Source organism: Antechinus flavipes, chromosome 1 (assembly GCF_016432865.1).
Source record: "Antechinus flavipes isolate AdamAnt ecotype Samford, QLD, Australia chromosome 1, AdamAnt_v2, whole genome shotgun sequence".
NCBI lineage: Eukaryota > Metazoa > Chordata > Mammalia > Dasyuromorphia > Dasyuridae > Antechinus > Antechinus flavipes.
The window spans coordinates 717,929,057-717,949,782 of record NC_067398.1 but is presented as its reverse complement, the minus strand read 5'-3'; the positions used below and the strand labels follow the sequence as shown (position 1 = coordinate 717,949,782).

The 20,726-nt window shown below is 43.5% G+C and overlaps 1 protein-coding gene across 3 annotated transcripts in view; it reads right to left on the bottom strand.

The window, feature by feature from the left end:
- Nucleotides 1–20,684, bottom strand: part of CDC45 (cell division cycle 45) — a 38,697-nt gene extending 18,013 nt beyond the window's left edge. The window contains exons 1-4 of one of the 3 annotated variants that reach the window (XR_007949811.1): nucleotides 20,507–20,684; nucleotides 13,677–13,736; nucleotides 12,607–12,699; nucleotides 11,028–11,165 (exon numbers count right to left, since the gene is read on the bottom strand). Coding sequence is in view for 2 of the 3 variants with exons in the window: in XM_051973192.1 (XP_051829152.1) it covers nucleotides 11,028–11,165; nucleotides 12,607–12,699; nucleotides 13,677–13,736; nucleotides 20,507–20,557 (342 nt within the window). In the remaining variant the exon portion in view is untranslated. The remainder of the gene's footprint in view (nucleotides 1–11,027; nucleotides 11,166–12,606; nucleotides 12,700–13,676; nucleotides 13,737–20,506) is intronic. The other 2 variants (XM_051973192.1, XM_051973191.1) reach the window with 2 other exon arrangements.
- Between the last annotated feature and the right edge of the window lie 42 nt (nucleotides 20,685–20,726).

The window sequence follows — 20,726 nt, the reverse complement described above, 5'->3', positions numbered from 1 at the left end:
ATTAGTCACTTTAAAAGGAAGAAACAAGAGAAAGAAGCAGGAAATAAAGCAGAAATCGCCTGCTTTGCCCCACGTTCAGCTTCCATTGTTCTTCCTCTGGATGTGGAGCCCAACAGAGCTAAATCTTCCCTCGCCGATCATCGCACAATGGTGCTGTCACTATACACAGCGCTCTCCTGGCTCTGCTCAATTCACTCTGCACCAGCAGACTAAGTCTTTCCAGGTTTTCCGGAAATCTGCCTGTTCATCACTTCTTACAGAACAAGAGTATTCCATCACATTCGGAGACCGCAGCCTGTTCAGACGCTCCCTCAACTTCCAATTCCAAAGAGAGCTGCTATACGTATTTTTGCACACATACGTCCTTTTCCTGCTTTTATGATCTCTGGGATACAGGCCCAGTAGAGATACTGCTGGGTCAAAGGGTATGCACTGTTTGATAGTTCTTTGGGCATAGTTCCCCAGTGCTCTCCTGATTGGATGGATCAGTTCACAACTCCACCAACAATGCATTAGTGTCACAAAACAAAACAATGCATTAGTGTCTCAATTCTCCCACTTCCCTTGCAACATTTAACATTTTTCTTTTCTGTCATATTAGGCAATCTGAGAGACATGATGTGGCATTTTTGAGTGATTTTAATTTATCTTTAATCAATAATAATTTAGAGCTTTTTTTTTTTTTCACATTACTCTAGATAGCTTTCATTTCTTCATCTGATCTGGGGAGAAGGAAGGAATTGGTGGCCAAAGAAGAACTAGAGTACATTATGGAATGCAAAATGGATAATTTTGATGATATTAAGTTCAAAAGGTTTTATACAAACAAAATTAATGTAGACAGAATTAGAAGGGAAGCAGTAAATTGGGGGAAAAAAAACTTTATATCCAAGGGTTCTAATAAAGGCCTCATTTCTAAAATATATAAAGAATTGACTCAAATTTTTAAGCATCCAAACCATTCTCCAAATGATAAATAGTCAAAGGTTATGAACAATTTTCAGATGAAGAAATTAAAATCATTTCTAGTCATATGAAAAAATGCTTAAATCACTATTGATGAAAGAAATGAAAATGGAGACAACTTTGAGGTACCACTTTAAACCTCTCAGATTAGCTGAGATGACAGGAAAAGATAATGACAAATGTTGGAGGGGATGTGGAAAAACCGGGACACTAATACATTGTTGGTGGAGTTGTGAAATGATCCAATCATTCTGGAGAGCAATCTGGAACTATGCAGAAAAGGTTTTTGATTCAGCAAACTGTGCATAATTTTGGATCCAGCAGTCTCACTACTGGGTTAGTATCCAAAAGAGATCATAGAAAAAGGGGAAATGACCCACATGTGGGAACCAGGAGATCATTATATACTTCAACCACAATACTATATGAGGATCAATTCTGATGGCCGTGGCTCTTTTCAACAATAAGATGATTCAGGTCAGTTCCAATGATCTTGTGATAGAGCCATTTACTGCCAGAGAGAGAACTGACGGAACGGAGTGTAGAGCACAACATAGTACTTTCACTCTTTTTCTTGTGTTTGCTTAAATTTGATTTTCTAATTTTTCTTCCTTTTTAATCAGATTTTTCTCCTTGTAGCAAGATAATGGTATAAATACGTTTGTCTATATTGGATTTCCATGTATTTTTACCATGTTTAACTTGTATTGGATTACTTGCCATCTAGGGGAGGGGGGGGGAAGGAAGGGGGGACTTGGAACACAAGGTTTTGCAAGGGTCAATGTTGAAAAATTACCTTTGTGTATATATATATATATATTTTTTTTAATTTTTATTTAATAATTACTTTATATTGACACTCGTTTCTGTTCCGATTTTTTTTTCCCTCCCTCCCTCCACCCCCTCCCCTAGATGGCAAGCAGTCCTTTATATGTTGGATATGTTGCAGTATATCCTAGATACAATATATGTTTGCAGAACCGAACAGTTCTCTTGTTGCACAGGGAGAATTGGATTCAGAAGGTAGAAATAACCCAGGAAGAAAAACAAAAATGCAGATAGTTCACATTCGTTTCCCAGTGTTCTTTCTTTGGGTGTAGCTGCTTTTGTCCGTCATTTATCAATTGAAACTCAGGTCTCTTTGTCAAAGAAATCCACTTCCATCAAAATATGTCCTCATACAACATCGTTGTCGAAGTGTATAATGATCTCCTGGTTCTGCTCATTTCACTTAGCATCAGTTCATGTAAGTCTCGCCAGTCCTCTCTGTATTCATCCTGCTGGTCATTTCTTACAGAACAATAATATTCCATAACATTCATATACCACAATTTACCCAGCCATTCTCCAATTGATGGGCATCCATTCATTTTCCAGTTTCTAGCCACTACAAACAGGGCTGCTCCTTGTGTATATTTTAAAAATAAAAATCTTCCATTAAAAAAAAATCAACAGTCTACCTTGGGCCAGACACCATGCTGGATTAGGAGTTAAACCAGTTAGAATTAGGGATTAAATCTTGTCTTTGGCTATAACCCCTTAATTCTGTCAAAGTCACAAAGCAACATCCAATGACTCCTGACACTCTGCTTAGTTGTAACTTCTGAGATCTATAACATTACCAAGAACTATTATACTGGTTCCATCAGAAATGACTTCATGAATTACCACCAGTTCTCTTCTTAAGCAGATAATATAAACCAATGTTCCAAAGTGGGATGTAGTTAGGGCAGGTGTGACTACAAAATAAAGTATATATGTTCTTATTAAGTTATGACAAAAAATACTGACGCAAAGAATGAGTCGTTCCCACCCCCTTCAAATCTAAACTTTGAGTAAATGTTTTAATGGTCAAACAAGTTAACATATATCATTTTCTTGGGTTTGTCAGATTAATATATAACATAATATTATATTTAGAGATAACTCAGAGACTAAGGCATTAAATGATATCAACTGATGCCAATAGGAGGCCATAGAGGGCTTCCAGAACTGAGATTTGACTGAAGCAATTTTTTTTTTCCATTTAAGAGTGTAAGATTAAGTGAGTTGAAACTGGTTACAGATCACCAAGTGGATTGTGGGCAAACTGACGTCTTAATCTTCTAGTTTGAGTACTGAGGTCAGATGGAAGTAGAGGAACAGAAAGAAGAAAGACATCTAATTGAAAGAGATTTTAAGAAGGAAGTTCTAGGTAGTTCAATGTCAATATTATTAAGTACAAGCTAGAGTGATGAGTTTAATGTAGCACACGTGTAGAAAAGATTAGCTCTAACATCATTCCCTCTGATCTTAGTGTCTTTTAATGACAAAGAGTGACATGTGATTAATCCATTGATTAAAGAGCTTCTTCAGCCTCAATCCTAATGATGTTGTATCTATTCTAGTGCAATAGAAACTTATAAACACAGGGATTATCTCCCTCCATTTTAAATTGTAATCTCTATCAAGAGATGGCAATTAATACATTCTTGCTGTTGGATTTTGTTTTTGTTTTTTTGCATTTTATGATGAATCTAAGAATTGCGGTAGTGATAAAGATTTCTTGAAGTGAGATTCCATAAAAACCCAGTTGCAAAATTTCAAAAAAAACTAAAATTAGAGATTAAATATATTCTATTGAATTGCACATGTCTAACATATATCGGATATATGTTATCCAATAGATAGAAGAGGGGGTGGGGGAGAAGGGAGGGAGAAACAAATTTGAAACACAAGATTTTGCAAGGATGAATGTTGAAAACGCTGCATATATTTTGAAAATAAAATACTTTATCTAAAAGAAAAAAAAAAGAAATAAAATTAAAAGCTTTTAAAAAAAATTTCTTCTTCTGAAAACTGCCTGTGCATATCCCCTGCCATTTATCAATTGGGGAATGACTTGAATTCTTATAAATTTGACTCAGTTCTCTATGTGTCTGAGAAATGAGACAAACAAAGTTAATATTAAAAATGAAAATGCTAATGATTGAAGGGACATACTAACACAGTCGAGCTGTATACTACTGGTCTAGGCATTCTGGAAAAGGAGTTGGATGGGTGGCCCAAAAGTCACTAACTTTTAAGTGTTCATTCCCTTTGACCCCGTAATCCTAAGCTCCAAAAAAACCAAAATGGAACGAGGACACATGTATATAAAAATATTTGGTATGGCCCTTTTTGGAACAGGAAAGAACTGGGAACTAAGGGGATGTGCATCTATTGGGGAATGGCTGAACAAACTGTGGTATATGGATATAATGCAATATTACTGAGGCAGAAGAAATGATGAATGTTGCAATATGTTGCAGTATATCCTAGATACAATATGTGTGTGCAGAACCAAACAGTTCTCTTGTTGCACAGGGAGAATTGGATTCAGAAGGTAAAAATAATCCGGGAAGAAAAACAAAAATGCAAATAGTTCACATTCATTCCCCAGTGTTCTTTCTTTGTGTGTAGCTGCTTCTGTCCATCCTTGATCAGCTGGAACTGAGTTAGATCTCTTTGTCAAAGAAATCCACGAAAGAAACAATTTAAAAAGGCTTACCTGAAGACCATGACCCCCCCCCAAAAAAAAAAAAAGAGCCTCAATAGCATTCTACAAGAAGTAATTAAGGAAAACAGTCCCATTATTCTAGAAACAGAGGAGGAAATACTCATTGAAAGAATCCATCGATCACTTCTAGAAAGAGATCCCACAAGAAAAACCACAAGGAGCATTATTGAGAGACTCCAAAATGATAATCTCAAGGAAAAAGTACTGCAAACTGCCAGACAGAAACAATTCAAATATTAAGGAGCAACATCAGGATTACCCAGGATCTGGCAGCTTCTACAATAAAGGATCGGAGGGCCTAGAATATGATATGCTAGAAGGCAAAAGACCTGGGGTTACAACAAGAATTAATCACCCAGTGAGATTCAGCGTCATCTTTTTAGGGGAGGCAATGGAGCTTCAATGAAATAAGAGTCTTTCAATCATTTCTATGAAAAAGCCAGAACTAAACAGAAAAATGTAATCTACAAACAAAGGTAAACAGGGGAAAATGTATATTTAAAGGGCAGATTGTTTACCTCCTAGATAAGAAAACACTATCTGTAAGTCTTGTGAACTGCATCTCCCACTGGGGTACACAGGGGAGGGAGAGGTAATCACATGTACTGACAGTGTGATTATGAATGGACTCTGATGCGATGACATCAAAGAAAAAGACATTAAGGGGTAGAAAAAGAAGAAAGGGAAGGTATAATGGGACAACTAGTTCACATGAAGAGGTGCAAAAGACCATAACAATTGAGAGAAACAAGGGAAGGGAAGAAACATTGTCTGGAGCTTTATCTCATCAGTTTTGGCTTTAAAAGGGAATAACTTAATCATTCAGTTGGGTATAAAAATTTATCTAACCGTTCAAAGAAATAAGAAAAGAAAAGGGAAGGACAGTATAGGAGGGAGGGCAGAAACACTGGAGAAAAAGTAAGAGAAGGTGGGAGGGAGAGATAGAAGACAAGGTAGTAGGCGGGATGAGTAAAAAAAACGCACAGGAGGAAGGACAGGGTGGAAAGAGAACACAAAAGTACATATGAGGGAGAAAATAGGATGAAGGAAAATTCAGAGCTAGTCATCATAACTGTGAATGTGAATGGGACGAACTCTCCCATAAAATGGAAGGGAATAACAGAATCCTTCAATATGTTGTTTCTAAAAACATTTGACAAAGAGAGACACATACAAAGTAAAGGTAAAAGGCTGGAATGGAATTTATTATGCTTCAGCTGAAGAAAAAAAAGCAGGAGTGGCAATTCTGATCTCAAATAAAGCAAAAGTAAAAATAGATCTTATTAAGAGAGATAAGGAGGGAAAGTACATTTTGATAAAGGTCACCATAAATAATAAAGTAATAATGATACTAAATATGTGTGCAGCAAGTTGTAGAGCAGGCAAATTCCTAGAGAAGACCTTAAGCCAGTTACAGAAAGCAATAGACAGCAAAACTATTCTAGTGGGGAACCTCAACCTTCCCCTTTCAGACTCAGACAAATTAACCACAAAATGAACAAGAAAGAAACTACGGAGTTTAACAGGATCCTGCAAAACTTAGACATTCTAGACCTCTGGAGAAAATTGAATAGGGACCTTTTTTGGGGGAGCACTTCACAAAAACTGACATGTATTAGGGCATAAAAAACTCACAATCAAATACAAAAGGGCAGAAATAATAAATGCTTCCTTTTCAGACAAGAATGCAATAAAAATTATATTCAATAAAGAGCCAGGGAATGATATTCTAAAAACCAATTGGAAATTAAATAATCTTATTCTAAAGAATTAAGCGGGTCAAACAACCAATCACAGAAACAATCTATAATTTCATACAAGAAAATGATTATAATGAGATAACATACCCAACCCTATGGGATACAGCCAAAGTAGTTCTTCAGGGAAATTTTATATCTCTAAATAACTACATAAATAAAACAGAGAAAGAGGAGATCAATGAATTGGGCATGCAACTAAAAAAGTCAGAAAAAGAACAAATTCAAAATCCCCAATTAAATACCAAATCAGAAATTTTGAAACTCAAAGCAGAGAGATATAAAATAGAAACCAAGAAAACTGTTATGGGCCAGAACTCTATACTTAAAACAAGGATTCTTACAAGGTGTTAAGTCACTGGAATTGATAAGATAATGGTGATCCAATTTAGCATGGTGATTAATAGTTCTCTAAGTTCAATATGATTGATTTAATTACAACAAATAATGGTTTCCTAGTGATAAAATGATTGGTTTATACTCAGTGTAGAACATAATAAGCTGGGACAAACTCAGCCAGGGTCAGAGCCAGATTCATTCAACTTCATCTCACAACATTGTGGTGGCTGGCCTCCTGCACTTCCCCCACTGAGACCAAGGCCCCAATTCCTAACACATAAAAAGACTTTTGCAGAACTTCAAAAACTTGGGGGGATCATTGGATTCCCTGACATGTGAAGCAATGGACAATAGATTGGTTTTGGACTATCTCTTGGCTGCTGAAGAAGGCGTATGTGTGACTGCTGTTTACATACTCTCCTCTTAGGACTTCTGACAATCTTTTACAACACTATGTTGATTTATATTGTTTATTATAACATTATTTGCGTGTACAATTCATGTTTGTTACACCACATCAAGCCTGCACTGACTGTGGGGAGGGTCATCACTAATAGCCTCTGCGTTATTGCTATGTGCTTGTGTAATACCTCCCATGCTGATGGGTTTGTGCATAATAAGACCCTTCCGCCCAGAAACCCGCTAACAACCCCCACTTCCCTTTGGTGCTTTTCATCTCCCTTCCTGAGATGTCAGGGAGGGCATGATTGTCTCCTTTTTAGTGCTTTCACCTCCCTTCCTGAGAAGTCAGGGAAGGTGTGATCACCGCCCCTTGGGGGCTCTGACCTCCCTGAGGAGTCAGGGATGGCATGACCACCTGTGCGCTAAAACAAAAGAAAGCAGGAGATGTAATGGGCTGAGGCTTGAGTTGATGCACTGAGGTCCCAAGCACGTGAGGCTAAATAGTAATTGGACCATACTCTATTAATATATTATATACTTGGAGAAAGAATAGCCCCTACCCACTCTTTGTGCAAGTCCTGATGTGTTGTATAGGAAATGACGATTTTGGTGGGTGGAAGCAGGGGGGCGGAAAGGGAGGCGAAAATAGAGACTGCTGGCTGGCGTCTTGTTGCAGCTGTACACATTGTTATCGCGAACTCCCCTTCACCTCCGATCCTTCTTCACCTTCAATAAGAATAAAGATTGACGAATTTCCCCTAACCTGAATTCCTGACTCCGGCTGATTTCAAAATAAGCGGTCATCACAAAGGCCAGTCTGAAAGGCTCTCCAGAAAGCTGGTCTGGGCCCCAGGAAAGGAGACAAGATTGTGAAGGAGATAATAAAGGATTTGGACTTTAACATCTGGCTATTCTCATGGTGATAACTGAAAAGAAGGCTGTCCCAGAGACCTCCAGAAAACCAACAAGAACACTACAGAAAACTATTAAACTAATAAAACTAAGAGTTGGTTTTATTAAAAAGCTAACAAGAGATAAACCTTTGGTTAATTTGATCAGAAAAAGGAAAGAAAAAAGCCAAATCATCAATATCAAAAATGAAAGGAGTACATTTACCCCCAATAAAAAAGAAATTAAAGAAATAATTAGGAGCTATGTTTCCCATGTCTATGGCAGCAAGTCTGACAATCTAACCGAAATGGATGAATATTTACAAAAAATATAAATTTTCCAGGTTAAGAGAAGAGGAAATAAAATACTTACGTAGTCCCATTTTAGAAAAAGAAACTGAACAAGTCATTAATGAACTTCCTAGGAAAAAATCTCCAGGAACAGATGGATTCATAAGTGAATTCTACCAAACATTTAAAGAACAATCAATTCCCATACCATGTGAACTATTTGGAAAAATAGGTAAAGAAGCAATATAACATTGACACCTAAATCAGGAAGGGCCTAAACAGAGAAAGAAAATTACAGACTAATCTCCCTAATGAATATTGATGCAAAAATTTTAAATAAAATATTATGAAAGAGATGACAGCAACTTATCATCAGGATAATACACTATGACCAACTGGGATTTATGCCAGGAATGCAGGATTGGTTCAATATCAGGAAAACTATTACCCTAACCCATATTAATAACAAAACCAACAGAAATCATATGATAATCTCAATAGATGCAGAAAATACTTTTGACAAAATCCAACACCCATTTCTATTAAAAACACTAGGGAGCATAAGGATAAAGGGAACTTTCCTTAAAATAATAAGCAGTATCTATCTAAAACCTACAGCAAGCATTATTTGTAATAGAGAGAAGCTGAAGGCATTCCCAATAAGAACAGGGGTGAAACAAGGATGCTCATTTATCACCACTGTTATTCAACATTGTACTAGAAATGTTGGCTTTAGCAATAAGAAAAGAAAAAGAAATTAAAGGAATTAGAATAGGCAACAAGGAAATAAAACTATCACTCTTTGTCGATGATATATTGATACACTAAGAGAAAGAATCCTAAAAAACCATCCAAGAATCTACTGGAAACAATTTACCACAATTGCAGGATATAAAACAAACTCACACAAATCATCAGTAATTCTATCTATTACTGACAAAGCCCATCAGCAAGAGATAGAAAGAGAAATTCCATTTAATATTACTGAAGACAACATAAATTACTTGGCTCTCCCTGCCAAGACAAACCCAAGAACTATATGAACACAATTACAAAACACTTCTCACACAAATAAAGTCAGATCTAAACAACTGGAAAAATATCAGTTCATGGATAGGCCGAGCTAATATAATAAAAATGACAATTCTGCCTAAATTGGTCTACTTGTTCAGTGACATACCAAACTGCCAAAACATTATTTTGTAGAACTAGAAATATAATAACAAAATTCATCTGGAAAAACAAAAAGTCAAGAATAACAAAGATCAAGAATTAATTTAAAACAATACAAAGGATGATGGTTTAGCAGTACCAAACCTAAAACTATATTATAAAGCAGTAGTCATCAAAAGCATTTGGTAATGGCTAAGAAACAGGGTGGTAGATCAGTGGAATAGACCAGATATACACAACACAATAATCAAGACCTATAGCATTCTAATATTTCATAAACCCCCAAACGCCAGCTTCTGGAACAAGAATTCACAATTTGACAAAAATTTCTCGGAAAATGGAAAATAATATGTCAGAAATTGGGCACAGATTTACATCTCATACCCCATACCAAAAGAAGGTCAAAATTGATATATGCTTTGGGTATAAAGGAGGATACCATAAACAAATTAGGAGAACAAAGGATAAATTACCTATCAGATCTTTGGAGAAGGGAAAAATTTATGACTAAAGAAGAACTAGAGAACATTATGAAAGGCAAAATGAATAACTCTGATTATATTAAATTAAAAAGGTTTTGCACAAACAAAACCAACAGAAACAAGATTAAAAGGGAAGAATAAAACGAGGGAAAAAATCTTTATAGCCAGTATTTCTGATAAAGATCTCATTCCTAAAATATATAAAGAACGGTGTCAAATTTATAAGAATACAAGTCATTTCCCAAATGATAAATGATCAAAGGATATGAAGAAATTTCAAAAGATAAAATTAAAGCCATTTATATTTATATTTTAAAAATGCTCTAAATCACTATCGATGAGAAAAATACAAATTAAAACAACTCTGAGGCACCGTCTCACATCTCTCAGTTTGGCTAAAATGACAGGAAAAGACAATGATAAATGTTGGAGGGGATGTGGGAAAACTGGGACACCAATGCATTGCTGGTGGAATTGTAAAACCATTCTGGAGAGGATTCTGGAACTATGCCCAAAGGGCTATCAAACTGCATAACCTCTGACTCAGCAATGCCATTACTGGGTCTGTATTCCCAGGAAATCATAAAAAAGGGAAAGAGAGCCACATGTGCAAAAATGCATGTAGCAACCCTTTCCGTGGTGGCAAAGAACTGGAAAAGGAGTGGATGCTCATCCACTGGGGAAGGGTTGAACAAACTGTGGTACATGAAGGTGATTGAATATTATTGTTCTATAAAAAATGATGAACAGGCTGATTTCAGAAAGGACTGGAAAGATTTATATGATCTAATGCTAAGGGAAACAAGCAGAATCAGGAATATGTGTACACAGCAACAGCAAGAATGTGAGATTGTCAACTATGAAAGACTTGGTCCTTCTCAGTAGTTCAGTGATCCCAAACAATCCCAATAACTTTGGATGGAAACCTGCATTCAGTTCTTACAAAAGAACTAAAGAGACTAAATCTAAGTCAATACATGCTATGTTCCCTTCTTTTTTCTGTTTTTTTTTTAAATCTCTCCCATGTTTTTTTCCCCTTCTGCTCTGATTTTTCTCTCCCAACATGATTCATAAAGCAATATGTATTTTAAAAAATAACTAAATAAATATTCTACAGTAAAAAAAAGAAACTTAAAAGTAAATAAATAAATAAACTAAACTCCACAAGCCTGGTGGAGGGTTCTCTTACCTGGGTGTCATTGTAAACATTCACGACATTGACGGGCCGGTGGGTATCACAAATGAAGAAAATCCTGTCCTCTTCGGGCTGCAGGATATCTAAGAGGTCAACATTGGCCCCACAGTTTATGAGAATAAAATAGTGGAACTGGAAGAGGAAAGAAAATGCTGTTAGCAGGGAGGCCTGAAAACCAGGCCTTGGGGCTAATCACTCCAGGGCAAGCCGGAGCTCTTGGGGGGCACTTGGTCTGACTTCTCCCTACCCCACGGGACCTTTATGCCAGACTCAGCTAGCGGGGAGCCCACCTCCCTTGGCTCCAGCTCTACGTGTTAGGAAGCACTTCCTGCACACACAGGTGTAGCCTCTTAGCCACAGAGCAGCCCTTTGGATTCTGAAAGACGAGCCACCCGCCTCTTCTTCAGGCTAGCCCTCCTTAGGCTTTCCCAGCAATCCTCACAGACCACGATTTCAAGACTCATTCCCATCCCAGCTGCCCCTGGGGAGTGGGACACTCTCTGGGGGCTCAATGCTCTTCTCTAATGATGGCCCCAGACCGGCCCACAAGCTCCCACCTGCATCTTTGTCCCTGGAGTCCTGAATGATTTCATTCACATCATCATGAATCCCTTGAAAATCTGGCTCAACTTACAAACCAATCCCAGGCTTGCAATATTTTCTTTGCTTTTTTGCTTGCAATACTTTTAAGCTAAAATAAATAAATAAATAAACTTTTCAGGATGTCCCAAGCCTAGTCCAAGGTTCTTTCCTGTTGCCTGGGCCTTCAAGCCCAAGCCTATTTTCAATGAAAATGCAAAAGAAACATGTCTTGTCTATATGTCGAGTTCAAGGGAGTTAAGCTGCCAAGGAAACTACTTTTTGAACAGCTGGGCGTAATGATCAGACATTTGAGGATTTAAACCAAATCTTGTCTGGATCAGAGTGGATGGTTCAAGCCTTCAATTTCACCCCTAATCCCTGTGAATGTTCCTGCCTCTCAGCGCCTGGCATTCGTAGTGCCAGAATAACTGGCATTTCTACGTAGCACTAGCGACTTGGTCTCATCTGAGTCTCACGACCGCGTTGGTGGCAGGCAGCGTGTCTCCACTGGGCACACAAGAAGATGGAAGGGAAGAAACTGTTTGCCCAGGGTCCCAGAGACTTTCGGCTGGGCCTCTCCAGGTGTGGTACCATGACCTCTCTGTTCCAAGGATGCAAGGCCGAGGTCCCAGGCCAGAGCAAATGCTGCTGAAGGATGGGCATATATATACTTCATGAGTCCCGAGGGGCCACTGCCATCTTGGAACTCCAGTGATGATGTGATGAACAGGCTGATAGATACCAAGCCCTTGGAAATTACAAATGATGGTTTTTAATGATTTTTTCAGGTAAATGTCATCTTTTTGTTTATTTGTTTGTGCTGAGGCAGTTGGGGGTAAGTGACTTGCCCAGGGTCACACAGCCAGGAAGGGTTAAGTGTCTGAGGTCACATTTGCACTCAGGTCCTCCTGACTTCAGGGCTGGTGCTCTATCCACTGCGCCACCTAGCTGCCCCGTCAGTAAATGTCACCTTAACATAAAGCCTTCATACCTGGTCTTTGTGTTCCAGAAATGAGGTTTCGAGTTCCTGCCACCCGGAAACGGGAACTAAGGTGTACTGGACGTGGTCACACTGGAACAAGGCCTGGGCAGAGAAGGGTGAGTGTGGTCAACAGCCAGCTACAATCATTCCCACTGATTTACCTGTTCTGGGAAGTAGCACACTGCCCATAGGTGGGAGGGAGGCCCAAGAGCCGGGACACCGTGTCCTTGGCTCCTCCTCCCATCACCTATTTAAAAGGCCACTTTTTCCTTACTAATTTTCACTGGTTTGGCTAGCCCTTCTGCCACTGGAGAGCTGTCCACCTCTGAAGGGCAGGGATAGAAAGGGCCTCAGCAGCCAACGAGTCCAAGACGCTCTTGAATGAAGAAAGACCTTCTACGATCCCCCACCAAAGCAGGCCTGCGGCCTTTAGCTGAGGACTTCCAGATGGGGCCCAGAGAAAGGGGAATAGAACCCCCCACTTCCAAGGCCCCCAGCCCACTCGGGAGCAGCAATAAGGGCAAGAGGGCTTTTGTACCTGACAACCAATCAAGATTTGCCCTTGGGAGCTTTCCCAGTGTTCCTGCTTTTACCATGTGGGGCTGAACAAAGTAAGTTTTAGCCTCCTTCTCTATCAGAGACCTTGATGAGAACAATCAGAACACTTTCTTGCCTTAGCAGACTGTTCTCTGAATTAAGATGATCCAAACCCCCATCATCACACAGTATCCAACGGTCTAAGGTGAGCCTTCCCAGAATTCACTGGTCCAGGCAATCAGACTGTAGCCAGGCCTGGGCTGGAAGTCTTTCCAGTGTGGTAGGGCGGGCCTGCGTTTGGGCTCTAAGGCTAAACCCCCAATATTTCCACCTACGATGCAAATAACCACAGAGTCACCAAGTCTTGTAACTGAAAATAACAATAAAGGCATTCAATTTCAAATGTTCTGAGTCTTTAAAACAGGATGCCCTATACACTTTCTTCTCTTTTTGACAAGTTCCCAACCAAATTCTTCCCCCCTAATCAATATGCTTTGCTTTCTCTATATTCCTGTCACGAGAAGAAAACTGGATCAGCTTACCTGAAGAATTTTGCAGGCACATAACGCATCGACATCAGAAGCAACGAAGAGGAGAACTCGCTGAAACAGAAATGAAGAATAAAAAATAAGGATAATGTCCACTACTGGAGGAGAATGAATAAAAAAACACGCACCAAGTGCTCACTAATTGGTAAGCCAAAAAAGAGATGATTTTTTAAAATTAAATTGAATTTCATCTTCAAAAATCCCCCTTTTTTCTCCCACTTCTTTGCCCAACCTACTGAAAAAGCAAGAGAAACAAAACTCCTGGTACAAGGGTATATAGTCACGTAAAACAAAGGTTTTTAATTGACCTCTGTCAGGTCAATTGTCTTCCAAGTCCTTCTCCTGTCAGAAGGTGGGTAATATGGTTCAGCATGAGTTCTCAAGTGATTGATCATTATGTTGATGTGTACACTCACAAGGACATTTTCTACATATACACACAGACTTATAAACACGTCAATGTGTATGTATATAATTTATTTTGATGTTGCATTTTTTAAAATACACATTTATGTACATTCATAAAATTTGTTTTAATCACACAAGAGCTACCTTCTTACCCTCCTCTGAGGCACAAGAAAAACAAAACCCATTATACACACCATGTAGAGTCAATCCAAACAAATTTCCACGTGGGCCACATCCTATCTCATCCTTCACCTATCAGGATGGGAATGGCCCATCCCCTCATATTTCCTCCTGGGATCCTGGCTGATCACCGCGCTGATAAGAATTTAGCAAAGTAATAATATTCCATGATACTCATTCCATAACTGGTCTCGCCATTCCCCAGTTTCTGAGCGCCCCCTCAGTCTCTGACATGTCAAAAAGAGCCATGAATATTTGTGTATCCTTAGAATGCTTTGCTCATGACTGATCCCTCCCCTAATCTATCTTCCCCTTGGTTCTTCCTTCTCCTTTCCCTCCTACTTCAATGATGAAGGAAATGTTTTCCAGTGCCCACCTTTCCGTGTGTGTGTGTATGTGTGTGTGTGTGTGCACGCGCGCGCGCGCGTGTGTGTGTGTGTGTGTGTGTGTGTTTATTCCTTCTTCTGACCAGTTCAGAGGAGGGTGAAAATAAAATGTGAGGAGTCCCTTCTACCCTCCCTGTTCATACAGATGTCTAGCAGCATTATATAATGGCTCTATACAGCTAGAGATCCTCACGCACTCTCATCATGTGAGATAATTTCCCCCAATCACCCTCTCCCTCCCCCTTGCCCCTTTTCCTGTCTCTTTCCATAGACATAACAGTACCACTCTCAGGCCTTGTCTAATTGAACTCCCTCTATGACCTCCGACAGACAACACTCAGAGGGGACATGTACACTTGGAGGTCAGCATTTATCCTTATGCAGTCCTTTATCACCCTGCATTCATGTTGATTTTTTTATGTTTCTCTTCATTTCTATTTTTGTACTTCAAAGTTTCTCCACAACCCTGGTCTTTTCATTAGGAATGCTTGGAAGTCCATTATTTCACTACAGGTCCATTTCCCCCCAGTAACAGCAGACTTAGTTTTGCTTGTTAAGTTATTTTTGGCTGCAAATCGATACCCTTTGCCTTCTGGAATACCATCTTCCGAGCTTGCTTCTCCTTCACGGTGCTGGAATACCATATTCCGAGCTTGCTTCTCCTTCGTGCTGCTGGAATACCATATTCCGAGCTTGCTTCTCCTTCACGCTGCTGGAATACCATATTCCGAGCTTGCTTCTCCTTCGCGCTGCTGGAATACCATATTCCGAGCTTGCTTCTCCTTCACGGTGCTGGAACACCATAATCCAAGCTTGCTTCTCCTTCACGGTGCTGGAACACCATATTCCGAGCTTGCTTTTCTTTCGTGGTGCTGGAATACCATATTCCGAGCTTGCTTCTCCTTCGCGTTGCTGGAACACCATATTCCGAGCTTCCTTCTCTTTCGTGGTGCTGGAACACCATATTCCGAGCTTGCTTCTCCTTCACGGTGCTGGAACACCATATTCCGAGCTTGCTTCTCCTTCACGGTGCTGGAACACCATAATCCAAGCTTGCTTCTCCTTCACGGTGCTGGAACACCATATTCCGAGCTTGCTTTTCTTTCGTGGTGCTGGAATACCATATTCCGAGCTTGCTTCTCCTTCGCGCTGCTGGAACACCATATTCCGAGCTTCCTTCTCTTTCGTGGTGCTGGAATACCATATTCCGAGCTTGCTTCTCCTTCGCGCTGCTGGAACACCATATTCCGAGCTTCCTTCTCTTTCGTGGTGCTGGAATACCATATTCCGAGCTTGCTTCTCCTTCGCGCTGCTGGAACACCATATTCCGAGCTTGCTTCTCCTTCACGGTGCTGGAACACCATATTCCGAGCTTGCTTCTCCTTCACGGTGCTGGAACACCATATTCCGAGCTTGCTTGTCCTTCACGGTGCTGGAATACCATAATCCGAGCTTGCTTCTCCTTCACGGTGCTGGCTTCTATATCAGATCTGATTCTGACCTTGGCTCCTCAGTACATAAATTTCTTCTTTGTAACAGCTTTAAGTATTTTTTGTGGGAGAGATGAGAACCTGAAAACTCCATTTTGGCAAAGTTTTCCCTTTGGGGTTTTTTTTTGAGGTAACCAATGAATTTTTTCTCCCACTTTGTTTTCTCATTTTAAGAGATGTGGGCAATTTTCTTTTAAAGTTTCATGAAATAAGTCTAGACTCTTGGAAATATGGAGTTCAGAGCAATGGTTTTAAAATTTATTTCTCCTTGATCTGTTCTCCAGGTCAGTTGTTCCTGTTATGAAATTTCTTCTATTTTTTTTTTTTTTTTTTTTTTTTTAGTTCCTAGATTTTGTTTAGTTCCTATTTCTTCTTGTCTCATGGAGTCACTGGCTTCCAGTTGGTCCGTTCAGCTTTTCAGGGAGTCTGCTACTTGGGCAAGCTTTGTACCTTGTGCCAAGAAATTAATTCTTTTCTCAATGCTTTCTTCCGTAACTCTCATTTCTTTTCCATTTTCTTTCCGAAACATTTTCATTTTAAAACTTTTTTTTTTAGGGTTAGAGTTAAAAACTTTTTTTAAACTCTTACTTCATCACTTTCAAACAAGTTGAGATTGTGCCCAATCTCTGCTTTTCTCTGAGGCTTTGCTTGTAGAAGTCTGTAGTCCTTCTCTTCTGTGTTCCATGAACATCGTTGCCACCATGACTGCTCATTATGGTGCAATTCTTTGTTTGTTTGTTTGTTTGTTTGTTTGTTTGTTTTTTGGGGGGCGCATTTTTCCAGTCTACTTACTGCTTTCAGACTTGAGGTGAAGGATGGGCTACATGGCACTTCTGGGGAAAAGGTCTGGCTGATCCTGCTGCTACCTTCTTAGAGTATTAGGTGCTGGTTTATTCCAGGGCATCAGGGACAGGTTGGGGACTTGCAAGTGTTTAGTCTTCTCAGGGTGGTCTGATCCAAGGCAAAGTCTGTTTGCTGCCCCTTGGTGTGAGTTCTACCAGGTCCTAATCTGAGCAAAAACAAACTGATGCTCAGGATTCCGGCCCTCTAGGCCAGATGGAAAATTCTGTAAGATGTCCAAACAGTCAAAGATGTGAGACGGAAGGTGGGGAGGGAGGTCAAGGCTCAGACAATCATTCGAATGAGAGTCACAGAATCCTAAGGAAAGGAAGCATTGCCAAGGGGAGGGGACAAAGTCTGGTGGGATCCCCCGGGAGCAGCCACGACCATGGAGACTGAGAAACAGCGGAGGGTGGTCCCCAAAATCTAGAGAGCAGAGAATGCGTGAGAAGTGGGGGCCCGGCAGGAGGCGGTGCAGAAGAGGCTGCTGGATGCAGGCTGAAGGTCACTTTGAAGAGAGGAACTTCAGGGGATGCTGAGGTAGGGGCTGGCGTTGGTCAGGACGAAGGTCCCCTCTTCACGGCGGGGGGGGGGGGGGAAGGGGGTAAGGAGGAAGGGATGAGAGAGCTGCAGGTGCCACAGAAGGGCTCGGAAAGCCACTCTGGAGGGCAAGAGAGTGAGGTAGGGAGGGCAGCAGCGAGAGCCCGGCGGAGGCCGACCTGACACCCGGGAGCATCCATTATAGCTATGGAGGAGGCAGCATCTTCCCCCTGGAGCTGGAGCAAAGGCACACGGCTGAGAACAGGGCTGGCATCCACCGGGCCCCGGCTGCCTCCCCACGAAGTCTTCGCCATCCAGGGGGCCTGGGGAGGCCTCTTCCTCCCGGGCTAACGGGACTTTGTTGTACGCACAAGGCCTCCCTGCAGGCCCGGCATAGGCTTTGTCTGCTCCGGGGGCAGCAGGTGCAGAGATCCGGCCCCAGGACCACGCCGCTTCCACCGGGATGGCTCCGGTCCGTCGTTTATCACTGTCGCTCTTTCTCCTACTGTGATAACTGCCCCTCACAGGGCACCAGCGGGTTTGAAAGGCTCTTCACAGATATTTTACCCTCACAACTCTGGGGTTCAGGCGTATTTTACAGAAAAGCAAACTGAGCAACATTTGAACTCAGGGCTTCCTGAGTCCTGGCCCATCCAAACCCTTCTCTGCCTCTAGTGGAGAGGAGTCCCCCGCAGGACAAGGCCTTCGGCCATGCTGCGCCCTCTGGAACCCCCTCGAGGGCAGGGGCTGGGACCTTCTGTCTCTGCACCCCAGGTTCCCCCAGGCAGCACCAGGCCCGGCTGGGGCTAAGTGGGAGGGGGGCCGTCCTCCCCAAGTTCGCGCCAGAGCGTGACAAACACATGCACCACGAAAGGAAAACTACTCCGGCAGGGGGCGGCCCAGAGGGTTGGCCGGGCAGCGGGGGGCTCCGCGTCTGCAGAGTCTGGGCACCCGAGCCCCCGAACCTGGCTGCCTGCTCAGTGTGCTCACTGGGAAAAAGGACGCCCTCTCTCAGGGCTGCTGGGGGGCGATCCCCCAGAGGCTTTCGGGGGTCCCGCGGGGCAGGGCAAGGCTCCCTGGGCTGAGACCTCGATCCCAGAGGCAGAGGCTTCTTGGCTGAGGCCACCAGAAGTGCTCTCTGACACCAGGGAGGGTCCCTGGGGGTGGGGGCGATCAACCAGTCACCTCTGAGAGAAGAGCATAGGCTCATAGTGGCCCGAGCTTCTCTGGCACAAGGCAGGGGAGCCCTTTCTCTCCTGAGGCCGAGGAGCCTCCTGGGACCCCACCCTGAAAAGTGCGCGCACTGCTGTCCCAGGCCAGGGATGAAGCCGCAAAGGGCAGGCCGGCCCGGGGACCCAAAGAGCCGAATTCAAATTCTCCCCGTGTTATCTTCACTGGTAAAAGGCTGGGAAGGTGGATGAGCATCTCAGGGCCCCAGACAGCGGGCAAAGGCTCTGCACAAGGGAGGGAGGCTCCTCACTGGGAGTCCCACCCACTCCCCACCCAGCTGTTGGACCAATTCTAGAGCACGGCGGCCTCCTTAGAACCAGGCAGCCTCCCTCAGCCCTCAGCTGCAGACTTTGCCCCAGGCCTGAAAGCTCTATTGAAGGAGCACTCGGGACAGTGGAGACGACCCCTGAGCTCCCGGCTGGACAGTCTCTGCTTGAGAGCTTCTAGCCCAGGTTGTGACATCCCGTTCTAAGGGCGCCCAGTTCTGCTACCCCTGTTCTAAGGCCCCCCCTCCCAGCCCTGACATTCCCTGTTCTAAGCCCCCTCCCAGCCCTGACATTCCCTGTTCTAAGCCCCCTCCCAGCCCTGACATTCCCCGTTCTAAGCCCCCTCCCAGCCCTGACATCCCGCGTTCTAAGCCCCCTCCCAGCCCTGACATCCCCTGTTCTAAGGCCCCCTCCCAGCCCTGACATTCCCTGTTCTAAGCCCCCTCCAGCCCTGACATTCCCTGTTCTAAGCCCCCTCCCAGCCCTGACATTCTCTGTTCTAAGCCCCCTCCCAGCCCTGACATCCCCTGTTCTAAGCCCCCTCCAGCCCTGACATCCCGCGTTCTAAGCCCCCTCCCAGCCCTGACATTCCTGTTCTAAGGCCCCCTCCCCCAGCCCTGACATCCCCTGTTCTAAGGCCCCCTCCCCCGGCCCTGACATCCCCTGTTCTAAGCCCCCTCCCCCGGCCCTGACATCCCGCGTTCTAAGCCCCCTCCCAGCCCTGACATTCCCTGTTCTAAGCCCCCTCCCCAGCCCTGACATCCCCTGTTCTAAGGCCCCCTCCCCCAGCCCTGACATCCCCTGTTCTAAGGCCCCCTCCCCAGCCCTGACATCCCCTGTTCTAAGGCCCCCTCCCCCGGCCCTGACATCCCGCGTTCTAAGCCCCCTCCCAGCCCTGACATTCCTGTTCTAAGCCCCCTCCCAGCCCTGACATTCCCTGTTCTAAGCCCCCTCCCAGCCCTGACATTCCCTGTTCTAAGCCCCCTCCCAGCCCTGACATCCCGTTCTAAGCCCCCTCCCAGCCCTGACATCCCCTGTTCTAAGCCCCCTCCCCCAGCCCTAACCCCCTGTTCTAAGCCCCCTCCCAGCCCTGACATCCCCTGTTCTAAGCCCCCTCCCCCAGCCCTGACACCCCCTGTTCTAAGCCCCCTCCCAGCTCTGACACCCCCTGTTCCAAGGCCCCCTCCCCCAGCTCTGACACCCCCTGTTCCAAGGCCCCCTCCCCCAGCTCTGACACCCCCTGTTCTAAGGCCCCCTCCCCCAGCCCTAACCCCCTGTTCTAAGGCCCCCTCCCCCAGCTCTGACACCCCCTGTTCTAGGGCCTCCCCCATTCTCTGTTCTAAGCCCCCTTCCACCTCCGATATCTCCAGTTCTGAGGCCCCTCCGAACTCGGATAGCCCCTGCTCTAGGTTCTAAACCCTCCCCCTGCCTATCACCAATCCATGTTCTGGGTGCCCGGGCGCCCTCCCTTTCCCCTCACTCACCTCTGTCTGAATCACGTCGTAGAAATCTCGGCGAAAGTCAGTCACGAACATGGCGCGGGCGGGGGGCCGTGGGCTCTAGCCCGGCCCAGCCCAGAATCAGAACCGGACTCAGACTCGGACCCGGTCCCGGACCCTGACCTAGGCTGGGAGCAAAGGCACGGAGCCCGGAACCTACAGCACACTCGCGCCAAAATCGACCTCCTTCCATTGGCTGCAGGCC